Source organism: Thrips palmi, unplaced genomic scaffold, assembly GCF_012932325.1.
Source record: "Thrips palmi isolate BJ-2018 unplaced genomic scaffold, TpBJ-2018v1 HiC_scaffold_15, whole genome shotgun sequence".
Taxonomy (NCBI): Eukaryota; Metazoa; Arthropoda; class Insecta; order Thysanoptera; family Thripidae; genus Thrips; species Thrips palmi.
Window position 1 is genome coordinate 9,487,643 of NW_023144624.1, and position 21,339 is coordinate 9,508,981.

Here is a 21,339-nt window from a genome sequence, read left to right on the forward strand (position 1 = left end):
TGATACAACCTGTTGTATTTATAAAATAATAAAACAATTATTGTGTATGTAAATGCCATATATTTGATATGATTGTAAACAGTTTTTTAGCTTAAGGAAATCATTGGTACTTAATGTTGCGGTATTTGATTCAATTTTTTTCCACTCCTTTCGAGTTTTCTTGGTTTTTGCTTTCCTTTCTAACTCAGTATAAGATATTGGACGTGGTGATCGTCTCGAGTTGTGAGAGGTGAGGAAGAAGTATCTTCTTCATTATCTTTCTTTGAATTAATTTTGATGCCAACCAAAATTACCTTTGTAAAAACATGTGGCTTAACCCTTCTTGTTTTCTTTGTACAACTTATTGCTCAGGAAGAAATACTGGATGGGAAGTAACCTTGAGTGTACTCATGTTTGCATTCCATTGCTTGTAGAGCAAATAAGTTTTTGTACCCAAATATTTTTTCCCCTGTCCTTTTATGTTATTACAAGTTTATTTCTTTGCGCTTATGGAAACCATATGATTTCATAAAGGATTTATAATAAATGTGAGTATGTGTAACAATCTTTGTACTGAATTCTGTATGCATTTACTGTTGTTCTAATTTTATATGAAATTGTTAAAAAAAAACGGATGAATGCAAATAAACAATACAATGTATGTTATATGCTTGCTTTATTATCAAGTCAAAGTGAAAGTCAAACAATCGTATAGGAACATGAAGGACCTTATTACCTGTTGAAGAAGGGAGGCAAACACATTTGCTTACTGAAGTTGGGGTCAGTTGCTCTGCTGACTCCACCCCACATCGAACTTTGAACTTTGTCATTTGTTGATTCCCCAAGCATTTCCTTGAAAGGGAAACTGACAACAGGAAAACAAAACTGAAACCAGGCCGTGGTCCCCGTGGCACGTCAGCCAGGAAGCCGACAACAAGATTCCCGTGAGGTCATCGCTATGCGTGGGGCGTGGGGCAGTCCCTTCGCGCTTCGTGTTGGCGGGAGGCGGGGGCTTCCTCGCCTCGGAATGCCCAGAATGCCCAGCATGTGCACGACGGAGGCGCAGACGGAGACCGGCACGCAGCGCGCGCAGCGTGATGCAATGCAGGCCTCCTCGGAAGCCTCGGCTGCCTCGGCGGACGCCGCTTCGAGAAAGTCGTGAAATGGTTCTCATGACCAATGACGGAGGGGAGGGGAGGGCGGTTTGGCTAACGGCGACGTGCGTCCATGTCGTGTCCGCGCCCATTGATTCAATGAACTGGGGGAGGGGAGGCCGGCCTTATCAACGCCCGTCCGTCCGAGCGAGCGAGCGCGTCGCGGAGACACAGCAGGAGATAAAGATGGGAAAAAAGGGGTTGCTGCTGCTGGCTGCTGCTGCTTGCGGCGGTCAGAGTCACAGCGACATGCGAGGCCCCAGTCAAGACACAGCCGCGGAAGCAGAGCCACACTGAGCAGTGCGAACGCAAACAGTCCGAGTCGGAGACAAACCGCTTGCCGTAGGCCGCAGCCCCAGCGGGGGCCATGACAAGCGCGTTCAGCGAATAGTCCCCCGAGACTGCACCAGCGCATCGACGCTCCGAGATGGCCGTCAAGGCCCTGGCCGAGGCCGCGCCCCGCCTGCTCTGCGGGCTTTTGCTGCTGCACCTGCTGCTGCAGGGCTGCGTCGCGGTGAGTTGGCGTCGTCGTTGGCGGCGCACCGGGGTGTTCCGCGGAGGGTGGGATGGTCGCGGATGGTCGCAGTCACGGCGCTCTATGCCTTGGCAGATTTACGATCCCGGTGACGACCTGGACGACGTCACCACCCCCACCAACTTCGACGACGACGAGGGCGCCGGCGTCCTCACGGTGCACGCGGGCAAGAAGAAGCCGCCAGTGAGGTCCTGGGGCGCGCCCGCCGTGCCGCCCACCCCGCCCCCAGCCCGGGACGCTCGGGACAACCCCTGCCCGGAGAGGGGCTGGAGGAAGAAGCGGGCGGCCAAGGCGGCCAAGCCGACGCCCGTCCGCATCAAGCTGGACCAGACCAAGGCCAAGCGGGACGTCAGTGACTACCACTGCCCGGAGTCCTGGAAAGGTGGGACATGTCTGCGTCGATGTAATCGGTATTTACATAGTTGTCGTCCGCCTTGACACGTTCCTCTGACGCGCAGAGCTGAACTTCCTGGAGGTGGAGGAGCTGGAGTGCCCCGACAACGCGACGGGCTGGTTCCCCTTCCCGCCGGACTGCCGCAAGTACCTCAACTGCTGGAAGGGCCGCGGCTTCCTGCAGGCGTGCGCCCCGGCCACGCTGTTCCACCCCATCCGCCGCGAGTGCGACTACCCGCAGAAGGTCAAGTGTCTGCCCAACTGCCGCTCCGGTGAGTCACCACTTGGCCCAGTTGCATTGGGCGTGGGGCACTGTACTTAAACTACTGTGTGTCGGGGCGTAGGTCCGCCAGCCCGCGGCACCGATAGCATCATCGACGGCGACCCGACGGACTTCGAGGACCCCGACGACCCGAACGCTGCCTCGCCCCTCCTCGACGTGCGCTCTGCAGCGGGGCCTCTGAGGCGCGTCCCCCCCGGACACGCCGACGCCACTCCACCCCCTCGCGCCGGTGAGTAGAGAACCGAGATCGAGAGGTAGAATCTAAAGGCGGAGCCTGTGCCGCTGGACTCGCAAGTGCGGCGCGTTGCCTACCCCGCACCTCGCAGGCGCCAGCCGCTCAGGGCCGCTTGCTCCTTGGCGTTGCAGGCCGCGGCCGGCGGCAGACCTTCCACAGCGCGCGCCTCGCCGGCGCCGGCGGCGTGCAGTGCCTCATGGAGGGCGGCACCGGGCTCGCGGCGCACCCCGTCGACTGCACCAAGTTCATCAACTGCTGGCAGGTGCGTCCAAGTGATACAGTGGAACGGAACGAACCGACCGCTGCTGCAGGCTGTAGGGGATTCTAACGGGATTCTGTTCCATCTCAGGGCAAGCCCCACGTGCAGAGCTGCGCCCCCGGCACGCTGTTCAACCCGCGCTTCAACGCGTGCGACCACCCCAACAAGGTGCCCGAGTGCGTCAACGGCAAGCGAGACCCCTCAGCCGCCACGGTGGCGGCCACGACGGCGCGGCCATCCAGCTACCGCCAGCAGGACTACACGCAGAGCTACACGCAGGGCCACCAGCACGGCGGCTACAACCAGTTCGGCAACCAGGGCTACCAACCGCCACCCCGGCAGACCTTCCACAGGCCGGGCCCGGACGGCCAGGACGCTGACCAGACCGCCGCGGCGAGCTCTTTCCAGGGATACGGACCGAACCAGGTAAGGCTCGCGGCCGTTCGGTCGTGTTGCCCGCTTGGCGAGGGGCTTGACAGCGTGGCCCTGCTCCACAGGTGGCTCCGCCGCCGGGCCCCAAGGGGAAGGGCCTGTACCCAGAGCTGCAGCCCCTGCAGCCAGTGCAGCCCTCGCAGCAGTACGGCGGCGGGTCGAATCCGAGTCGAGACACCAGCCCCGCCAGCCCAAACCCGGACTCGGAAGTGGAGGACTTCGGGATCGGCTCTGCTGGTGTCATTGGGCCCCTACCCAATGGGCGGCCTCAAGATGGCCATCAGACGGGCCACCATGCCCACCACGGCCAGGGAGCCGGCCACAGCGAGGACTGGCACAGAGACCACGGCATCCCCATGCCTGCGCGAGGTGGGTGTTGGTGGTGGTGGCAGCACTTGCCGCCTTATCTGCTCTGATTCGCCGTAAATGAAGACGTTTTTATTCCAGACCTACCTCCGGGACACAGCCCCGCCTACCACCAGCAGCACCACCATCACCACCACAACCATCAACACCAACCGGGCCACAACCCCCAATGGCACAGGGATCACGGCGTTCCAATGCCGGGTGGACACACCCCTTCTCAAGGATTCAGACCACCTCAGGGGGGCTACACCCCACAGCCCAGCGGCTACACCCCAACACAGGGTGGCTACAACCACCAACATGGGAGCTACAACCCTCAGCAGGGAGGCTACAGCCCCCAGCCAGGTGGCCGCAATCCGCAGCAGGGAAGCTACAACCCCCAAGGAGGCTACAACCCCCAGCAGGGCAGATATCCTCAGGGTGGCTACACCCCACAGCCAGGCGGCTACACACCTCCACTCGATGACTACAACCCCCGGCCGAGTGGCTACCCCGGCGGCTACCGCCCCCCGGGCTCGCCGAACAACCCCCAGTGGCACCGCGACCACACACCCACTCCGGCCGGCGGCAGGGGTGACTACGGGGGCCCGACCACGCCGGCGTACCCCGCGACCACGACGTGCGAGCCGGACACTGACTTCGACCTGGACCCAGAACTGGACATCCGGAACGGCAACGGCGTGGATTTGGAGTCCGGCTCCAGCAACTGGCTCGACGTCCTGGACCGCACCAGGAACTTCAGCCGGCCGCAGTCGGGACAGATGGTACAGTATCTCGCGCGCTGCGCGCTGCGCTCCCGATGAGACACTGGGAATTTGACCTTACCCGCTCCTCTGTTGGCAGGTGCGCATCCGCGGCGGCCCCACGCCCCTGGAGGGGTACGTGGAGGTGATGGGGCCCGGCTCCCAGTGGGGGTCGGTGTGCGACAAGCCCGCCAACTGGACCGTGGAGGAGGCCAGCATCGTGTGCAGGACACTGGGCTACGAGAGGTAGGCGTTGCGACCATGCCGTTGGGCGATGACGAGCTTGCGCGATGACCATGATGACCATTATGACCCTCTTTGACGTCGCAGGGGCGCCGAGCTGGCGTGGCAAGGCCGCCCCCGCAGCGCCATGGGCGTGCTGCCCGTGCACGTGGAGGAGGTTCTGTGCACGGGGCAGGAGCGCTCCCTGGTGTCCTGCTCCATGCGCTCTGGGGACGCCGGCGAGGGCTGCAACCTGGAGACCCAGGCCGCGGGCCTGCGCTGCTTCCCGAACTACGCGGCGCGCTGCCGCCCCGGGGAGAAGCCCTTCAAGGTAGGGCGGACGACGGACGATGGGCAAGGCCGGTAGTGCAGTGACAAGACAAGGCACGCGCTGTTTTTTCACCTTCTGCGCAGGGATCCTGTTACTCGCTGGTGGTCCCTAGGCAGGACCGCAAGGTGGACGCCATCGCCTTCTCGCAGGACGAGGCCATCAAGCACTGCAAGACGCAGGGCGGGCACCTCATGGACATCAACAGCCAGGTCAGTCTATGCGGGACGGGCGGCGTCCTTCCTTAGCCCAGATTGGCGCCTCGCTGACGCGTTGCCTCCCTTCCCCGCAGGCGGAGAGCGACTTCGTGTCCGAGTGGCTGACGGCGTCCTACCCGGCGCTGGGCAGCGTGCTGACGGCGGGCGTGGGCGTGTCCGTGCCGGGCAGGGACGTGTGGGTGTGGGAGGGCACGGGCGCACCGTTCCAGTTCAACCTCTGGTGGCCCGGCCCGCCCAGCAAGGAGTTCGATTCGGGTGAGGCACACTCTAACGCTGCTCTGTGGTTCCCGGTGGTACGGAAACGATGACAACGGCCTGTCCTTTCCTTCCCGCTACAGCCAAGGCCCCCAAGGTGGGCGAGCGGTCGCTGTGCGTGCTCCTCAAGAAGGACTTCCCCTGCAGCTCGTGGCCGGGCGCTGGCGGCGGTGCGGGCGGCTCAGGCGGTGCGGGCTACGGCAACTGGCAGGGCGCGCGGTCCTGCGGGGCGGAGTACTTCTACTGGCACGCCGAGGACTGCGCCATCAGGCAGAAGTCGTACCCCTACGTGTGTGAACGCAGAGCCGATGACGTGGGTGAGTGAACCGGGGAGGGAATGCCAGGCAATGCGAAGCGCGAAGCGTGCGGAGCTGACTGTAACGCCGCGCCCTCGTTCTGCAGGTTGCCTCGGCCCGAGCGGCACGGAGTACGACGGCACGGCCAACGTGTCGTGGATCGGGCAGCCCTGCGTGTCCTGGGACGCCCCGGCCGCCGTGTCGGCGCTGCGCTACCGCGTGTCGGACGAGGTGCGGCGCGCCACGCTGGCCGGCCACAACCACTGCCGGCGCGTGGCCAGCGGCAGCGCCTCGAGCAGCGACCCGTGGTGCTTCGTGGACGCCGGCAACGCCGGCATCAAGGCGGAGCGCTGCGACGTGCCGCTGTGCAGGCAGAATACAGGTACATTCCAGGAAGGGGACGACGTCGACGACGTGCGCCCCACGCCGTCCCTGTACCAGCCCAACGGCAGGCCTCGCCCGCCCGCGGCGCCCTCTCGCCCCTTCCAGCCGCAACCCTACCCTCCCGCTCCCACACCGCCACCACCACCCAGGCCCAGCAGCTGGGACACGGACGACCCGCTGGCTGAGCCGATCGGCACCGCCACTGCGACGGGGCGGCCGTGGCCCACGCTGCCGACGTCGAGGACCTTCGTGAGAGAGGACGGCGACGACGCGCCCTTCGAGACCACCACTTCCTGGCCCGACCCGTTCGCGGCGAGGGGGCGCGCCACCACGCCCGGCTCTTGGTTCGGTGCGAGGCCCGGGCGGGGCGGGCCGAGCGGAGGGAGCGGGGCGGGCAAGAGGCCTGTGACGCCCACCGCGGCGCCGCGCCCCACCACGACGACATCGCCTTGGAGCGCAGACAGCGATGACTGGCCCGTCAACTACGCACCGGGATTCAGCCACCGCGAGGAGGAAACCCCGGCCGCGCCGCCCTCACGAGACCTGCTGCCGCCCTACGACGACAACGCGCCGCCCGCCGGCCCCACCGGCGCCACCGAGCGGCCCTGGCCCACGCTCCCCACTTCCAGGACGTTCACGTCGCCGCCCACCACGCCCGCGCCGCCCCGCGACAGGGAGGAGTACGAGGCGGGCCGCGAGGAGGACTACCCCTTCGTTCCGGACCCGCTGACCATGCCCTCGCGCTCGCCCATCGTGCCGCGGACGGGCTACGGCGAGCGCCCCGACCCCCGCAGGGGCTACGGCTTGCCCGCCGCCGCCGAGTCCAAGCCCCCCGTGGTGACGGCGCGGCCCCCCGTCGAGCTGTACCGCAACCTGCTGCTGCCCGGCTCCGACTACGCGCCCTACCCGCAGCGCGGCGACGGCCAGGGCCCGCCCTCGTACCGCGACGTGTTCGGGCTGTTCCCCGCGCTCGCGCTCAACTACCCCGGCGCGGAGCGCGGCGCCGACGCCGCCGGACGCTACCCCGACCCCGCGCTGAGCTACCCGCTGCCAAGCCAAGGCACTCCGGGCCGCAGCGACCCGTACTCCAACGTGGGGTACTACCCGAACCGGCCGGCGAGGCGCGGCAGCGAGGAAGCCAACTCCGAGAACGCGTCCGGCGACTCCAGCTCCAGGGAGCGCGCCGGCCGGGGCGGCGGAAGGGAGGACCGCGATGACTCCGGCGAGTGGCCGCCCACGTTCAACGGGCACTCGGGGCCCGCGGGCGGCGCGGTGGCATCGCGGCAAAGTCGCACCGCGGAGCAAGCAGGGCAGGCAGCCCCCGCCGCCACCAACCCGCCCTTCCAGAGGCCCAGCGCCGCGCCCAGCGCGCCCACCGCCGAGCACGTCATGAAGATCCCCAAGCCGGGCGAGAAGCAAGCGAGCGGCCTTCAGGTCACCACGGAGAAGATCTTCTTCATGTGAATGGGCCTTTTCATCCGTTTTCCTCCACCCCTCCTCAATCCGTTTCCTTTCGCCAGGGCGCAAAAGGCATGAGCAACCTGAGCCCACAGCGAACCTCTGTTTGTTTTGTTGACATTCGTGATTTAAAAAAAAAATGATAACTTGAGGGTTCAATGTGTAAATTTTCCGAGAAGGCGGCAAAGCGAAGAGGAGACTCGTGCACTTTATAGACTGTTGTGTTGTTATCTCACTCATTTTATATTTTTATTTCTCATTTCTACTTAACTTCGATTATTTATTATTTATTACATCCCCAGTGTGAACGCTGTGATTCGAATTAGAAACAGAGAAGGTCAGCCAACTTTCCATGTCCTATTGTATTTCTTTTTTTATTTTAGCTGAAGAAAAAATAATAATAAACGTGACCTCGTATTTCTCTTTAGTTTTTCGTTATTTTGTTTTTGATCCTTATTACACGAGAATGAGAAAGAAGTAGGCCCAACACGCGGCCACAATGTTGATGACCAGAGCAAAGCTTTTGCAACACATGCAACATTTCATAAGTGCACGTTTCTTCTCGGAAGCTTGATTGGGCGAGGGAGGGGAGGGGGAGAGAGACCGTCCGGCCACGTCAGTCTGCCTGACCTTGAGACGCCGATGTGGACAGTGATAATTAGGCCACGGCCAAGGCGCGCGCGGAGCAGCGTTTCAAAACAGAAAATAAGCCGTTGTGTTTGTCTGAGAGGCAGCAGTGGCAGGGAAGGCCGACGTGCCGAGAGGGGAAGGCGGGAGGGGAAAGGGGGAGGGAAGGGGCGACGCAAAGACCTGTCCGAGTCCACACCACGCAAGGCTGGTGTTCTGACTCGCGGCGTGCGCCAGGCACCCTGCGCTTCGTTTTGGCTCGCGCCTCGACGAGCTCGCCTCGGCCGCCGCATGGCCACCGCCAGCTAGCAGGCCAATGCCGAGGAGCGTTTCGTCGCCCTCTCTGTCGCTCTCATGGGGCGTCCCGTAGTCCCGTGGGGGTGCGAGAGGGACACGGCGACCGAACGACTCCTCGGAATCGGTCGGCAGGCCCCGCGATAAGGTGCCGTACACTGCAGGGGCACGGGGGTCAGGGCGCTCGGCGCGGCGCAGCCACGGCCGCCATGGCGCAGCCGAGGCCGAGGCACGCGGCGTGCAGTGGCGCAGCGTCGACGACCAAAATAAATATAAAGGGCGTTGGCGACGTGGACGCAGCCCCGCCTGGAAGCGGCCTGCCACTCTCTCCCTCACTCTGATGCAGTCGTCCTGTCCTTGTTGCAGCCATCAGCAGGGCCGCCCTACACTGCGGGCCCCAGCAGTTCGAATGCGGCCCCAACGAGTGCATCCCCAGCGTGTGGCAGTGCGATGGTGAACCGGTGGGTCGGCGTTGAGGTCGGCGGTTCGAGCACCCCGCCGCCGGGATTACCCTTTTTGACAGTGGCGCAGGGAGTTCGAGCCTCACTTTGGGCCTCCGCGTTGCAGGACTGTAGCAACGGCCTGGACGAGCAGGCCTGCTCCAACTACCTGCTGGACTTCAAGGCGGTGCGGGCCGCCAAGCTGGAGCGCCACGACGTGGAGCGCTGGCTGCACCTGGACGCCAATACGTGCGCGCGCCGCTGCCTCGACTCCACGGAGTTCACCTGCAAGTCCTTCAGCCACAAGTAAGGCCAAGGACTAAGGACGCAGTACGCGTCACGTCGTGCAGCGGCGCAGGCGGAGCGCCCGCGGAACTCAGGGTAGGCAACTGTGTGCGGCCGCGTGGTGCGGGTCTGCCTACCCCGAGTTCCGCGGGCGCTCCACCGCACTGGCCGCACGTCCCCGTCCTGCCGTCCTGACGGCGACGCGCCCTTTCCTTCCCCTCCCCAGGAGCTCCACCAAGGTGTGCCTGCTGAGCGGCTCCAACGTGGGCGAGACCGGGTCCCTGGCGACGGCGAACCGCACGGCCTGGACGTACTACGAGCGCGTCAAGCTGAGCGTGGCGTGCGACGGCCCAGCGCGCTTCCAGTGCGCCAACGGCAAGTGCATCAACGCCACGGACAGCTGCAACGGCAGGGACGACTGCGGGGACCGGTCCGACGAGGCCCCGGCCGCCACCAGCTGCACGCCGGCCAAGATCGGCTACGAGCTGCGCCTGGCGGGCGGCAAGGCCAAGAGCGAGGGCCGCATCGAGGTCAAAGGTCGGTGCAGGCACGTCGATGTCGCTTAGAGAAGCTCCAGACAAAAAAAACCACTTGGTCGGCGACATCCTAGGAGCGGGCGCTTGTGGTGTTTTATCGGTTCCTTGTATGTATACGAACTGCCGAAAAGACACTTGGACGAAATCCGACACCCCCTGTGGCTTTGGTACGGGTCTAAACACCCCAAAAACAGCTGTTTTCGAGGGTTTGGGACTAGATGGGTTCTCGCAAACCGAGATCCAAAAAAGTACCCAAATGGGTCTCAGATACTCAAAAAAATGCGCTCTTTCGAATGCCGTGTCGAACGAGGCTCTACGACGTCGGGTTTGGATGCTAAGGGCTCTCAAAGTTGCTCAATTTCACTATTTTTACTGAAGATTTGAGCATATCAGGGCCGTTTGAAGTAGACCATCGGCGATTTCGCTCCTCTTTGTCTTAAATGGTGCCTACCCATAGGTAAACACCCCCACAAAATTTCAGCCATGTCAGGCAATTACTAGAGGAACTGTGAACAATTTAAGTTTTGGGTCATTTTACCACTGGGCTTAGGTAGTTTTGGGTCCAGAAAAAATAATTTTTTTAGCTATCTACTTTTGATCAGCACCTCTTGAAACGCCTTTTTAACATGGTGCCTCAAAACTTTTTTTCAAGGACAAACTTGTCTTTTTCTAGCTGTAATTGGAACATAACTTGGACATACGGCTTTTGGTCTGCCTCATACGGTTTTTGGTTTGCCGCATACGGTTTTTTGTTTGCCCTATACGGCTTTTGGTCTGCCTCATACGGTTTTGATTTGCCGCATACGGTTTTTTGTTTGCCCTATACGGCTTTTGGTCTGCCTCATACGGTTTTTGATTTGCCGCATACGGTTTTTTGTTTGCCCTATACGGCTTTTGGTCTGCCTCATACGGTTTTTGATTTGCCGCATACGGTTTTTTGTTTGCCCATACGGTTTTGGCTGCCTCATACGGTTTTTGATTTGCCGCATACGGTTTTTTGTTTGCCCTATACGGCTTTTGGTCTGCCTCATACGGTTTTTGATTTGCCGCATACGGTTTTTTGTTTGCCCTATACGGCTTTTGGTCTGCCTCATACGGTTTTTGATTTGCCGCATACGGTTTTTTGTTTGCCCTATACGGCTTTTGGTCTGCCTCATACGGTTTTTGATTTGCCGCATACGGTTTTTTGTTTGCCCTATACGGCTTTTGGTCTGCCTCATACGGTTTTTGATTTGCCGCATACGGTTTTTTGTTTGCCCTATACGGCTTTTGGTCTGCCTCATACGGTTTTTGATTTGCCGCATACGGTTTTTTGTTTGCCCTATACGGCTTTTGGTCTGCCTCATACGGTTTTTGATTTGCCGCATACGGTTTTTTGTTTGCCCTATACGGCTTTTGGTCTGCCTCATACGGTTTTTGATTTGCCGCATACGGTTTTTGTTTGCCCTATACGGCTTTTGGTCTGCCTCATACGGTTTTTGATTTGCCGCATACGGTTTTTTGTTTGCCCTATACGGCTTTTGGTCTGCCTCATACGGTTTTTGATTTGCCGCATACGGTTTTTGTTTGCCCATACGGTTTTGGTCTGCCCATACGCGTTTTTGATTGGCAACACATACCGGTATTTGCGCAAATCAAAAACGTATGAGGCAGACCAAAAGCCGTATAGGGCAAACAAAAAACCGTATGCGGCAAATCAAAAACCGTATGAGGCAGACCAAAAGCCGTATAGGGCAAACAAAAACCGTATGCGGCAAATCAAAAACCGTATGAGGCAGACCAAAAGCCGTATAGGGCAAACAAAAAACCGTATGCGGCAAATCAAAAACCGTATGAGGCAGACCAAAAGCCGTATAGGGCAAACAAAAAACCGTATGCGGCAAATCAAAAACCGTATGAGGCAGACCAAAAGCCGTATAGGGCAAACAAAAAACCGTATGCGGCAAATCAAAAACCGTATGAGGCAGACCAAAAGCCGTATAGGGCAAACAAAAAACCGTATGCGGCAAATCAAAAACCGTATGAGGCAGACCAAAAGCCGTATAGGGCAAACAAAAAACCGTATGCGGCAAATCAAAAACCGTATGAGGCAGACCAAAAGCCGTATAGGGCAAACAAAAAACCGTATGCGGCAAATCAAAAACCGTATGAGGCAGACCAAAAGCCGTATAGGGCAAACAAAAAACCGTATGCGGCAAATCAAAAACCGTATGAGGCAGACCAAAAGCCGTATAGGGCAAACAAAAAACCGTATGCGGCAAATCAAAAACCGTATGAGGCAGACCAAAAGCCGTATAGGGCAAACAAAAAACCGTATGCGGCAAATCAAAAACCGTATGAGGCAGACCAAAAGCCGTATAGGGCAAACAAAAAACCGTATGCGGCAAATCAAAAACCGTATGAGGCAGACCAAAAGCCGTATAGGGCAAACAAAAAACCGTATGCGGCAAATCAAAAACCGTATGAGGCAGACCAAAAGCCGTATAGGGCAAACAAAAAACCGTATGCGGCAAATCAAAAACCGTATGAGGCAGACCAAAAGCCGTATAGGGCAAACAAAAAACCGTATGCGGCAAATCAAAAACCGTATGAGGCAGACCAAAAGCCGTATAGGGCAAACAAAAAACCGTATGCGGCAAATCAAAAACCGTATGAGGCAGACCAAAAGCCGTATAGGGCAAACAAAAAACCGTATGCGGCAAATCAAAAACCGTATGAGGCAGACCAAAAGCCGTATAGGGCAAACAAAAAACCGTATGCGGCAAATCAAAAACCGTATGAGGCAGACCAAAAGCCGTATAGGGCAAACAAAAAACCGTATGCGGCAAATCAAAAACCGTATGAGGCAGACCAAAAGCCGTATAGGGCAAACAAAAAACCGTATGCGGCAAATCAAAAACCGTATGAGGCAGACCAAAAGCCGTATAGGGCAAACAAAAAACCGTATGCGGCAAATCAAAAACCGTATGAGGCAGACCAAAAGCCGTATAGGGCAAACAAAAAACCGTATGCGGCAAATCAAAAACCGTATGAGGCAGACCAAAAGCCGTATAGGGCAAACAAAAAACCGTATGCGGCAAATCAAAAACCGTATGAGGCAGACCAAAAGCCTTATAGGGCAAACAAAAAACCGTATGCGGCAAATCAAAAACCGTATGAGGCAGACCAAAAGCCGTATAGGGCAAACAAAAAACCGTATGCGGCAAATCAAAAACCGTATGAGGCAGACCAAAAGCCGTATAGGGCAAACAAAAAACCGTATGCGGCAAATCAAAAACCGTATGAGGCAGACCAAAAGCCGTATAGGGCAAACAAAAAACCGTATGCGGCAAATCAAAAACCGTATGAGGCAGACCAAAAGCCGTATAGGGCAAACAAAAAACCGTATGCGGCAAACCAAAAACCGTATGAGGCAGACCAAAAGCCGTATGTCCAAGTTATGTTCCAATTACAGCTAGAAAAAGACAAGTTTGTCCTTGAAAAAAAGTTTTGAGGCACCATGTTAAAAAGGCGTTTCAAGAGGTGCTGATCAAAAGTAGATAGCTAAAAAAATTATTTTTTCTGGACCCAAAACTACCTAAGCCCAGTGGTAAAATGACCCAAAACTTAAATTGTTCACAGTTCCTCTAGTAATTGCCTGACATGGCTGAAATTTTGTGGGGGTGTTTACCTATGGGTAGGCACCATTTAAGACAAAGAGGAGCGAAATCGCCGATGGTCTACTTCAAACGGCCCTGATATGCTCAAATCTTCAGTAAAAATAGTGAAATTGAGCAACTTTGAGAGCCCGTAGCATCCAAACCCGACGTCGTAGAGCCTCGTTCGACACGGCATTCGAAAGAGCGCATTTTTTTGAGTATCTGAGACCCATTTGGGTACTTTTTTGGATCTCGGTTTGCGAGAACCCATCTAGTCCCAAACCCTCGAAAACAGCTGTTTTTGGGGTGTTTAGACCCGTACCAAAGCCACAGGGGGTGTCGGATTTCGTCCAAGTGTCTTTTCGGCAGTTCGTATACATACAAGGAACCGATAAAACACCACAAGCGCCCGCTCCTAGGATGTCGCCGACCAAGTGGTTTTTTTTGTCTGGAGCTTCTCTTAGCGCGGGAATGTCGGCGATGACAGTGACGCCTGGAACTCTCTCGCAGTGAACGGCATCTGGGGGGCGGTGTGCGACGACGGCTTCGGGCTGCCCGAGGCCGACGTGGTGTGCCGCGAGGCGGGCTACCGCGACGGCGCCGTCGAGGTGCTGAGTGGCGGCGTGCTCCCCGCGCCGTCCAAGCCCCTGCCCATCCTGGTGGACGAGCTCATGTGCGCCGGCAACGAGACCTCCCTGATGCGCTGCGAGCACGCGGGCTGGGGCGTGCACGACTGCACGGCCGAGGAGATGGTGGGCGTGCGGTGCGCCACGGCCGCGGGGCTGGAGTGCAAGGCGGCGGACACCGCGTCCCCCGAGCTCCACGGCGGCTTCGCGTGGGGCGCCATCCTGCAGCTGGCCACCAAGCACTGCCGCCAGTCCAGCCGCGCCTGCCCGGAGAACCACTGGCAGTGCGAGTCCGGCGAGTGCGTGCCCGCCAAGTTCCTGTGCGACTCCGTGGAGGACTGCAAAGACGGCAGCGACGAGCACACCAAGCGCTGCGCGGTGAGCCACTTCCCGTGTTGCTACCAGTGCCCCGTCCGCGCTTCGCGAGCTGACGCAGGAGCCGCGTGTTGCAGGAGCCGATGAGCATGCGCCTGGTGGGCGGCGCCAACCCCAAGGAGGGCCGCCTGGAGGTCAAGGTCTACGGCGAGTGGGGCACCGTGTGCGACGACGACTTCAACGAGGCCGCCGCCATGACGGTGTGTCGCACCCTGGGCATGCCCGGCAAGGCCGCCGTCAAGAAGGAGGCGCACTTCGGCCAGGGCCAGGGCATCATATGGATGGACGACGTGAGTACTCCCCGTTCGGCCCTTCGGCCTTCCCCTACGAGGCCAGCGAGTGCTGGTTGGTGCTAGTGGCCGGACTGCCGGACTGTGCGCAGGTGCGGTGCGCGGGCAACGAGTCCGCCCTGGAGAAGTGCCGCCACGAGGACTTCGGCGTGACCAACTGCAAGCACGACGAGGACGTGGGCGTGGAGTGCCTGGGCGGCGACGAGCAGGCCGCCACGCGCGCCCTGGAGGAGAAGGCGGCCAGCGACCGCCACGTGGACATCAACAAGTACCTGCCCAGCGACTGCGGTACTCGGCCGCCCCTGGAGGACGAGTTCACCCCCACGGTGCAGCTCGCCAAGGTGGTGTCGGGCCGTGGAACGCCGCGAGGAGCCTACCCGTGGCAGGTAAGGGCCGCGGGGTGGAGACTGGAGACGGAGTGCTTGAATTAAACCAGCAACTTGACTCATTCCGCTCAACGAACGCAGGCCAGCATACGCGTGCGCTCCGGACTCAAGTCGGTGCACTGGTGCGGGGCTGTGCTGGTGGGGCCGCAGCACGTGCTCACCGCGGCGCACTGCATGCAGGACTACACCAAGAAGGCCTACTTCGTTAGGGTCGGCGACCACAACTCGGAGGACGAGGACGGGACGGAGCAAGAGTTGGACATCGAGTCGCTCCACTCGCACGAGGACTTCAACAAGAACGTGTACTTGGAGAACGACCTGGCGCTCATCCGGGTGGCCAGCCCCGGGTTCCGCATGACGGACTCTGTGCGGCCGGCCTGCATGCCCAAGCACAACACGAACTACGCGGTGAGGACGCTTTCCAGCGCTGTGGTTGCCGTTGTTTTGCCGCTCCCCTCGACGAAATAAGCCAAAGCCTTTTTCGCTGCAGCCCGGCACCAACTGCTCCATCTCCGGCTGGGGCTCCGTGGGCACGTCCGGCGCGGGGTACTCGAGGCTGCTGCGGTCGGCGTGGCTGCCCATCCTGCACACGGACGCGTGCAGCGCGCCCAGCGTGTACGGCAAGAAGGCCATCGTGGCCGGCATGTTCTGCGCGGGACACCTCGACGGCGGCGCCGACTCCTGCCAGGGCGACTCGGGAGGGCCCATGGTGTGCCTCTCAGACCAAGGTCAACTCTTTACATCTATATGCATAATTTGCTTTTCGTTTTCTATTTTATTTTTTATGACATGCAGTTACATGGGTTTGTTGGAGGGTATGAAATACAATTTTTTCTGTTGGTTTCAGATCGCTTTACTCTGTACGGAATCACCAGCTGGGGTCATGGCTGTGGAATGGCAAACAAACCTGGAGTCTACTCCAATGTGGCTCACTATTTGGACTGGGTGCATGACAAGATTCGAAAGTCTGTTCTCTCCTCTGGCTGAAACGATGAGAGGAAGGTAATTTATTAATGAGAATCCATTAGTTTAAAAACTGTGTTTTATTCACTCCTGCAGCTAATAATCTCAACATACATTCAACATACATTTTCAGTATAAACTAAAAACATTTCATCAAGATATGATACTACCAGAGCGGGATAAACATATGTAATTTTCGCAAAAATCGACACTGTAAATGTTCCATTACAGAGAATGAATAGAAGACATCGGCAAACTTCTGGGTCAGTTGTATTACCTTAAGTAATATACTACAGCAAAATGCTCCTTCATGAGTAATGTGGTTATGATGAGTATATTACGGCAATACTGAAGCAAACTTCATAAACGACATTCCTTAAAAGGCATATTTGTTTTAAAATCTTCTCTTTTCAGAGGAATCAGAGGGATCCAGCCCTATAACATTCACACACTGCCACTTTCCCTTTAAGGCACAAACTAAAGGAAAATGGCAGTTTTTCCTTTGGTGTCATAAATCCAAATGGTCACTATTCCACATCCACGTACCCTGTAGAGTTCATCATGTGGCATATGGAATCAGTGGATAGAATAGGACAATACACATTTTCTTAGAGCTCAGCCTTCTATAAAAAAATAAATATGAAAACAGAAGGACATACACTTTTCAGTAGGAAGATGCCCAAGTGCTTTAGGACAGTATAGTATATTTATATGAGGACTTGAACAGGAATGTAAACCACACACATACACACACACACAATACCGGTACGTCAAATCCAATATTCTCTGTTCAGACCTAAAACAGAAGGTGGAATGGAAAATGTAATGACTTAAGTTAGACTTACAGAAACTTATATAAAGATGCTGTCAGAACAAATGCAATTGTTGAAGTAAACAAGGAAAGATGCATTAATCGAAAAGGGAGACTGACAAACGAAACAAAAACACTTAAATATAATTCAAAGCTTACGGTAGCTACAAAATGTCTTGGTGTTGCAGGTATCACATATCTCAAGCTAAATTGTGAAGCGTAAAACCATAATTCAACAAAACGCTAACATGAATATTTAGTCAATTTTATTAATTTTGAATCCAGTTCAATAACAATAAACATGATGAAGACTCAATTTCTGTTTCAAAGCTTAACACACTTAACACAAAAATATCACAAACGCAAACTTGACAAAAAGACAACAGACTGGTATCAGCTGCTCTTTCCAAACTGACTATGATGACTAGGAGGAAAAATTAACGTTGGATACATATTTTCCATTACTGTCACACTTGATAGGCACAATAAGATTTCAAGGTATGAATGCACAAACCACAATATCTTTGTCATCAAGAAAAGCTGCAAACTAATGCACATGCATCAGTTCTTGAATATTTCTTGCATGGAATTGCTAGATTAAAGATAGATAGATATTGATCAATCTGTTAAGATCTGATGCATCTGAATTAGTACTTGAAACCTCCGACTAAGCATTCAAACTTGACTTTTCAACCCCAAGAAAGGGAGGAATAAAATAAGAAATAAGGAACAAAAAACCCAAAACTTAAAAAATAAACAACAGAACAACCAAGAAAGAAAAAAGAAACATTCCTTCTTTTCATCAAATAAAATGTGTACAAAATACAACTGTGTTACAGAATGACTCATTCACGTAACATGTCCCAGCAAAACCTTTTCAAATTACAAAAAAACTTGTGCCATTCTGAAGAAACAAAATCAGAGCAATAAAAATGTCATTAAAAATCTTAATAAACAGGTTTTTTTTTTTTCAGACAATGTGAGAGATCAAATAAAGTAGAAAATGCCACAAAGCAGGAATAAATTTTCATAAGGTCTTGCATAGTCAGTATACAAGAAAAGGTGATGGAAATTGAGATAAGAACTAAATACTGGTGTAAAAAAGGAGTGAGGAATGTTTTTAGGAAGCCAGTGTAATACCATGCTCAAATTGAGAAAAACTAACAATAAAATTACAACTTTCTAAGTATTTGTCAAGGATGAGGAATGTTAGTCAAGATAAATCTTTTAATAATGGGAGAGGGCCAGCCTTTCTTATTGGAATCAAGTTCAACTTGACTTGAACAACACAGCCCCCTAACTCCAGAGCTAGGGCTGTCAGAAAATGAGAAAGAGAAGACCGGAGAGAAAAATAATTCAAGTAAAGTTTTGAAGAGAGACAGAGGAAAAATTAGAGAAAACAAAATTAAAAACTTTGCAGGATAAACAAAATCAAATCAAAAAGTCATAAAAAGAAAATTACATAAAAACTTTGGCATTTTTGTACATTAAAATTAGCAGTAACCACTGCGGATAAACAAGAGTCAATGCAACAAGCACAAAGTGAGAGGTGCAAAATGACTAGAATGTTTCATCACACCATATTGGTGAATATAACTCAAGCCAGGCAAGAATAATAAACTATAAACATGAACACTGTATGTTAAAGCTCTCGCCATAAATATTTGAAGAAATAATTTATGATAAATATGTATTTTTTTAAATGGAACTTTACATGCACAAGAACGTAAGAAAAGCTGAAAGTAGAAAAGTGAGGAGTAAACCTCTGATATTGATATCATTCCTCAACATGCAGTTTCTGAGGTTAAATAGATGTAGAGTGACAAAGTTTGAGAGATTTGTTTGTTGAGGTCATTGGAAAGAAATTTCTTGGACCAAGTCTGCCAAGGCGCAGAAGGCAGACATTGTCTAGGAATCACTTTCAATGAAATGACAGTTATTTCACTCCGATTGCTAAGACTAATACTTACTAATACAGCTTAACTTATGCATGCAGACAGAGGCCTGTAGCTACAATTCTTTGGACAGTATAATTTTCTGTGTAAAGGCTTTGACATGCTATCAGGTTCGAACATCATTATAATCATCATCATCTCACCTTCAAAATTGCTCAAATTGTTATCGATTGTGCTACTTTAAAGACTGTTGTTAATTCAACTTACACATATTACTATAGTTACAATTACCAAAAGCCCAGGGATAAAACTTCTTTTTTCTTGTTTTTAAATTGAGCACATAAGACTGGTATTCTACAAAAACGCATATGCCAAAAGGGATGACTTGACACCTATGGCTCTATGCCACTAACATACAATTACAGTCTGAAGGGGGTTAAACTTTCCTTACTTCAAGTGACAGAACATTGAAGACTTTGTAGTACTTAATTGCTATTCCAATCTAAATAGACTTAATTAACACAGATGTTTCCATCAGCCTCAGGTGATACCAGCCTTTCGTTGTCATCTCCACTTTTGCTATGCAGACGGCGCACCTCAGACAGCGAGCGCATTGGGGCAGGGCTTAGAAGAGAGAAGCCACTGCCTCCACTTCCTGTACGTTCTGCAACAAGGATATTTAAATTAAAAAAAAAACATCAAAATTTGTTGCAGACTTAACAACCAAATGAAGATGAAAAGTTACCCTGAGATGCAGGGCTCCGCAACAACTCCCGAGCCATCTCTTCTAATACTAAAGCACCTCTGGGCTGGCGGGGTGAAGCCATTCTGCTTGGAGATTTTCTTGCACTTCCATGGTCCTATAAAAATGAAATTTTATAAATACACAAATGAAACAGGAAAAGAATTTTAAAATGTAAGAGGTCTTTGAAAATGATAAAATAATTACCTGACTAGACTCATCATCACTGCCCGGAAATCGAAAAGCTTTATAATTTGGTGATCGAGGCCATGATGTTGGAGGGGGAGACCTGATCATATGCTCATGAATTTCAGGCAAAGTAAAAGGATCTGGATCTGAATCTGATGGAAAATCCTGAAAGTAAGGTATTTATTATTAGTAATTAGTAATTAGATTGTAACTTTCAAGAGCTAGGACGTAACATAGTACCTGATTCATGAGGTTTATATCATCCGATTCTGATTCTTCTAAGCTGTCTGCAAGACTTTCACGGCTAGCAAGTACCTGCTGATAGAAGAAGACAACAGAGATTGAAGTAAAGTTTAATGTATGTTCTCTCAACCGAAGTTAGAGGTTGAAATTACCTGAAGAAATGGGTTGTCCTGTCGGGATATTCGAAGAGCTTCCATATCTTGGTCAATGTCTCGAGTGCGTCCAGGAGTAAGTGTAAGGGTAGACAGGGCATGGGCTGATGAATTCGACAACACACCCACGTCAACACCGCTAACTGACAGGGTAGATGGGACTCTGGGCACTGCATGGACAATAGTTATTGGACCTGACTGAGGGCCAGGTCCAAAGCCTGTCGAATAAACAGTAAGAATTAAACATAGCTTGTTAAATAGACTTTTAATATTCTGGTAATTAATCTATAACTGACTCCTCACCTGAACCAAGATAGTTGTTATCCATTTCTCTAAAGAGATGCAGCAGCACAGTTATCACAAAAGAATGCAATTTGCAGAGAGGAGGGGAATGCCATCTTGATTAATCTTGTGTCAAAGCCCATTTGGGAGAGAAATTAGAAAAGCATGAATTGCATCCTGCAGAAAAGAGTTACGAGACATTAGTGGGAACTTTCAAGGTTAGCAACCAAGGTAGGGTAACTAGACTTGGTAGGACAATAAGCACTAGATCAGAATTTTAAACATGGAGATGAAAAGCAGTATATGCGTGCAATTTTCAGATAAGAAGAAAAAAGCCAATACAGCAGTTTTAAATGTCAAACAAAAAAACAAACATGAAAGCCACACAACAAAAGCAGAATAAAATAAAAACTTCTATAGCTTCATGTTCAAACAAAAAGATTGATTGTTTATTCATAAACATGATTGTTTGGGGATTTAAAAAATAGCAACAGTTAAAGAAATGGCTGCAATGCATTCTCAACAAAAAGGTTAGAACATGATGAAAATGGATAGCATTATTTATAGTGAACACCTCCGTCATTCCGATAAATTGCTGATGGAGTTTAAAAGAAAAACATACCTAAATGTGCCACAAAAAATGAGCTAGGCAATAATAACACATTCTAGAATCCGTAAGAAGGAGATTACATTCAGCTCACCTTTCAGATGGCGAAGCTACTAAGCTATTTTCTCTTCATTTATGTCCAATAACCGCTGTTGGAGGAGATTTGTCATCAAATTTTAACGAATTTAGGACATTTTCGACGTCAAAGCACAGCAGAACAGAAAATAGGCATAAAGAACTATATCAGTTGACTCCAGTAGTAGCAGCAGAAAACGAACAAGACACTATCGATGCAAGGATAGTACTGCCAACCCAACAACACAAACTACGAAAAATTTCAAGATAAAGACTCGGAAAGATTTGAATTTGGCCGATCATATTCTACCTAAGCTCTATGAGTCTGAGTTTCCTACTTTTC

General features: G+C 53.1%; 2 protein-coding genes across 4 annotated transcripts; one reads left to right on the forward strand and one right to left on the reverse strand.

Annotated features, from left to right (window-relative positions):
* Nucleotides 1–1,307: 1,307 nt before the first annotated feature.
* On the forward strand, nucleotides 1,308–16,270 carry LOC117641771. 2 transcript variants are annotated; one of them, XM_034379386.1, is made up of 24 exons: nucleotides 1,308–1,647; nucleotides 1,744–2,050; nucleotides 2,127–2,333; nucleotides 2,406–2,573; nucleotides 2,711–2,841; nucleotides 2,929–3,264; nucleotides 3,336–3,639; nucleotides 3,718–4,400; nucleotides 4,480–4,625; nucleotides 4,710–4,932; nucleotides 5,016–5,141; nucleotides 5,222–5,402; nucleotides 5,486–5,719; nucleotides 5,805–6,080; nucleotides 8,828–8,922; nucleotides 9,029–9,207; nucleotides 9,413–9,723; nucleotides 13,871–14,364; nucleotides 14,439–14,651; nucleotides 14,744–15,037; nucleotides 15,119–15,445; nucleotides 15,528–15,765; nucleotides 15,885–16,039; nucleotides 16,134–16,270. In XM_034379386.1, the coding sequence occupies exons 1-23, from the start codon at nucleotides 1,561–1,563 to the stop codon at nucleotides 16,022–16,024; spliced, it is 5,700 nt and encodes a 1,899-aa protein (XP_034235277.1). In that variant the 5' UTR covers nucleotides 1,308–1,560; the 3' UTR covers nucleotides 16,025–16,039; nucleotides 16,134–16,270. The 2 variants fall into 2 exon arrangements, with proteins under 2 accessions (XP_034235277.1, XP_034235276.1); XM_034379385.1 differs by lacking the exon at nucleotides 16,134–16,270 and having other exon boundaries at nucleotides 15,885–16,073.
* Nucleotides 16,271–17,060: 790 nt separating this feature from the next.
* LOC117641775 lies at nucleotides 17,061–21,247 on the reverse strand. 2 transcript variants are annotated; one of them, XM_034379396.1, is made up of 7 exons: nucleotides 21,016–21,247; nucleotides 20,336–20,491; nucleotides 20,033–20,250; nucleotides 19,878–19,952; nucleotides 19,656–19,802; nucleotides 19,452–19,566; nucleotides 17,061–19,370 (listed from the first exon to the last, which is right to left on the reverse strand). In XM_034379396.1, exons 2-7 carry the CDS (start codon nucleotides 20,358–20,360, stop codon nucleotides 19,219–19,221), a joined length of 732 nt encoding a protein of 243 aa, XP_034235287.1. In that variant the 5' UTR covers nucleotides 20,361–20,491; nucleotides 21,016–21,247; the 3' UTR covers nucleotides 17,061–19,218. The 2 variants fall into 2 exon arrangements, with proteins under 2 accessions (XP_034235287.1, XP_034235286.1); XM_034379395.1 differs by having other exon boundaries at nucleotides 19,878–19,955.
* Between the last annotated feature and the right edge of the window lie 92 nt (nucleotides 21,248–21,339).

Coding starts and splice junctions, on each gene's coding strand:
- LOC117641771 (XM_034379386.1), top strand. CDS start 1,561: ATGGCCGTCAAGGCCCTGGCCGAGGCCGCGCCCCGCCTGCTCTGCGGG. Junction 4,401..4,479: donor GGCCGCAGTCGGGACAGATG/GTACAGTATCTC, acceptor CTCTGTTGGCAG/GTGCGCATCCGCGGCGGCCC. Junction 6,081..8,827: donor GCTGTGCAGGCAGAATACAG/GTACATTCCAGG, acceptor TCCTTGTTGCAG/CCATCAGCAGGGCCGCCCTA.
- LOC117641775 (XM_034379395.1), bottom strand. CDS start 20,360: ATGGATAACAACTATCTTGGTTCAG. Junction 19,956..20,032: donor AGGACAACCCATTTCTTCAG/GTAATTTCAACC, acceptor TTCTTCTATCAG/CAGGTACTTGCTAGCCGTGA. Junction 19,803..19,877: donor ATATAAACCTCATGAATCAG/GTACTATGTTAC, acceptor CCTTACTTTCAG/GATTTTCCATCAGATTCAGA.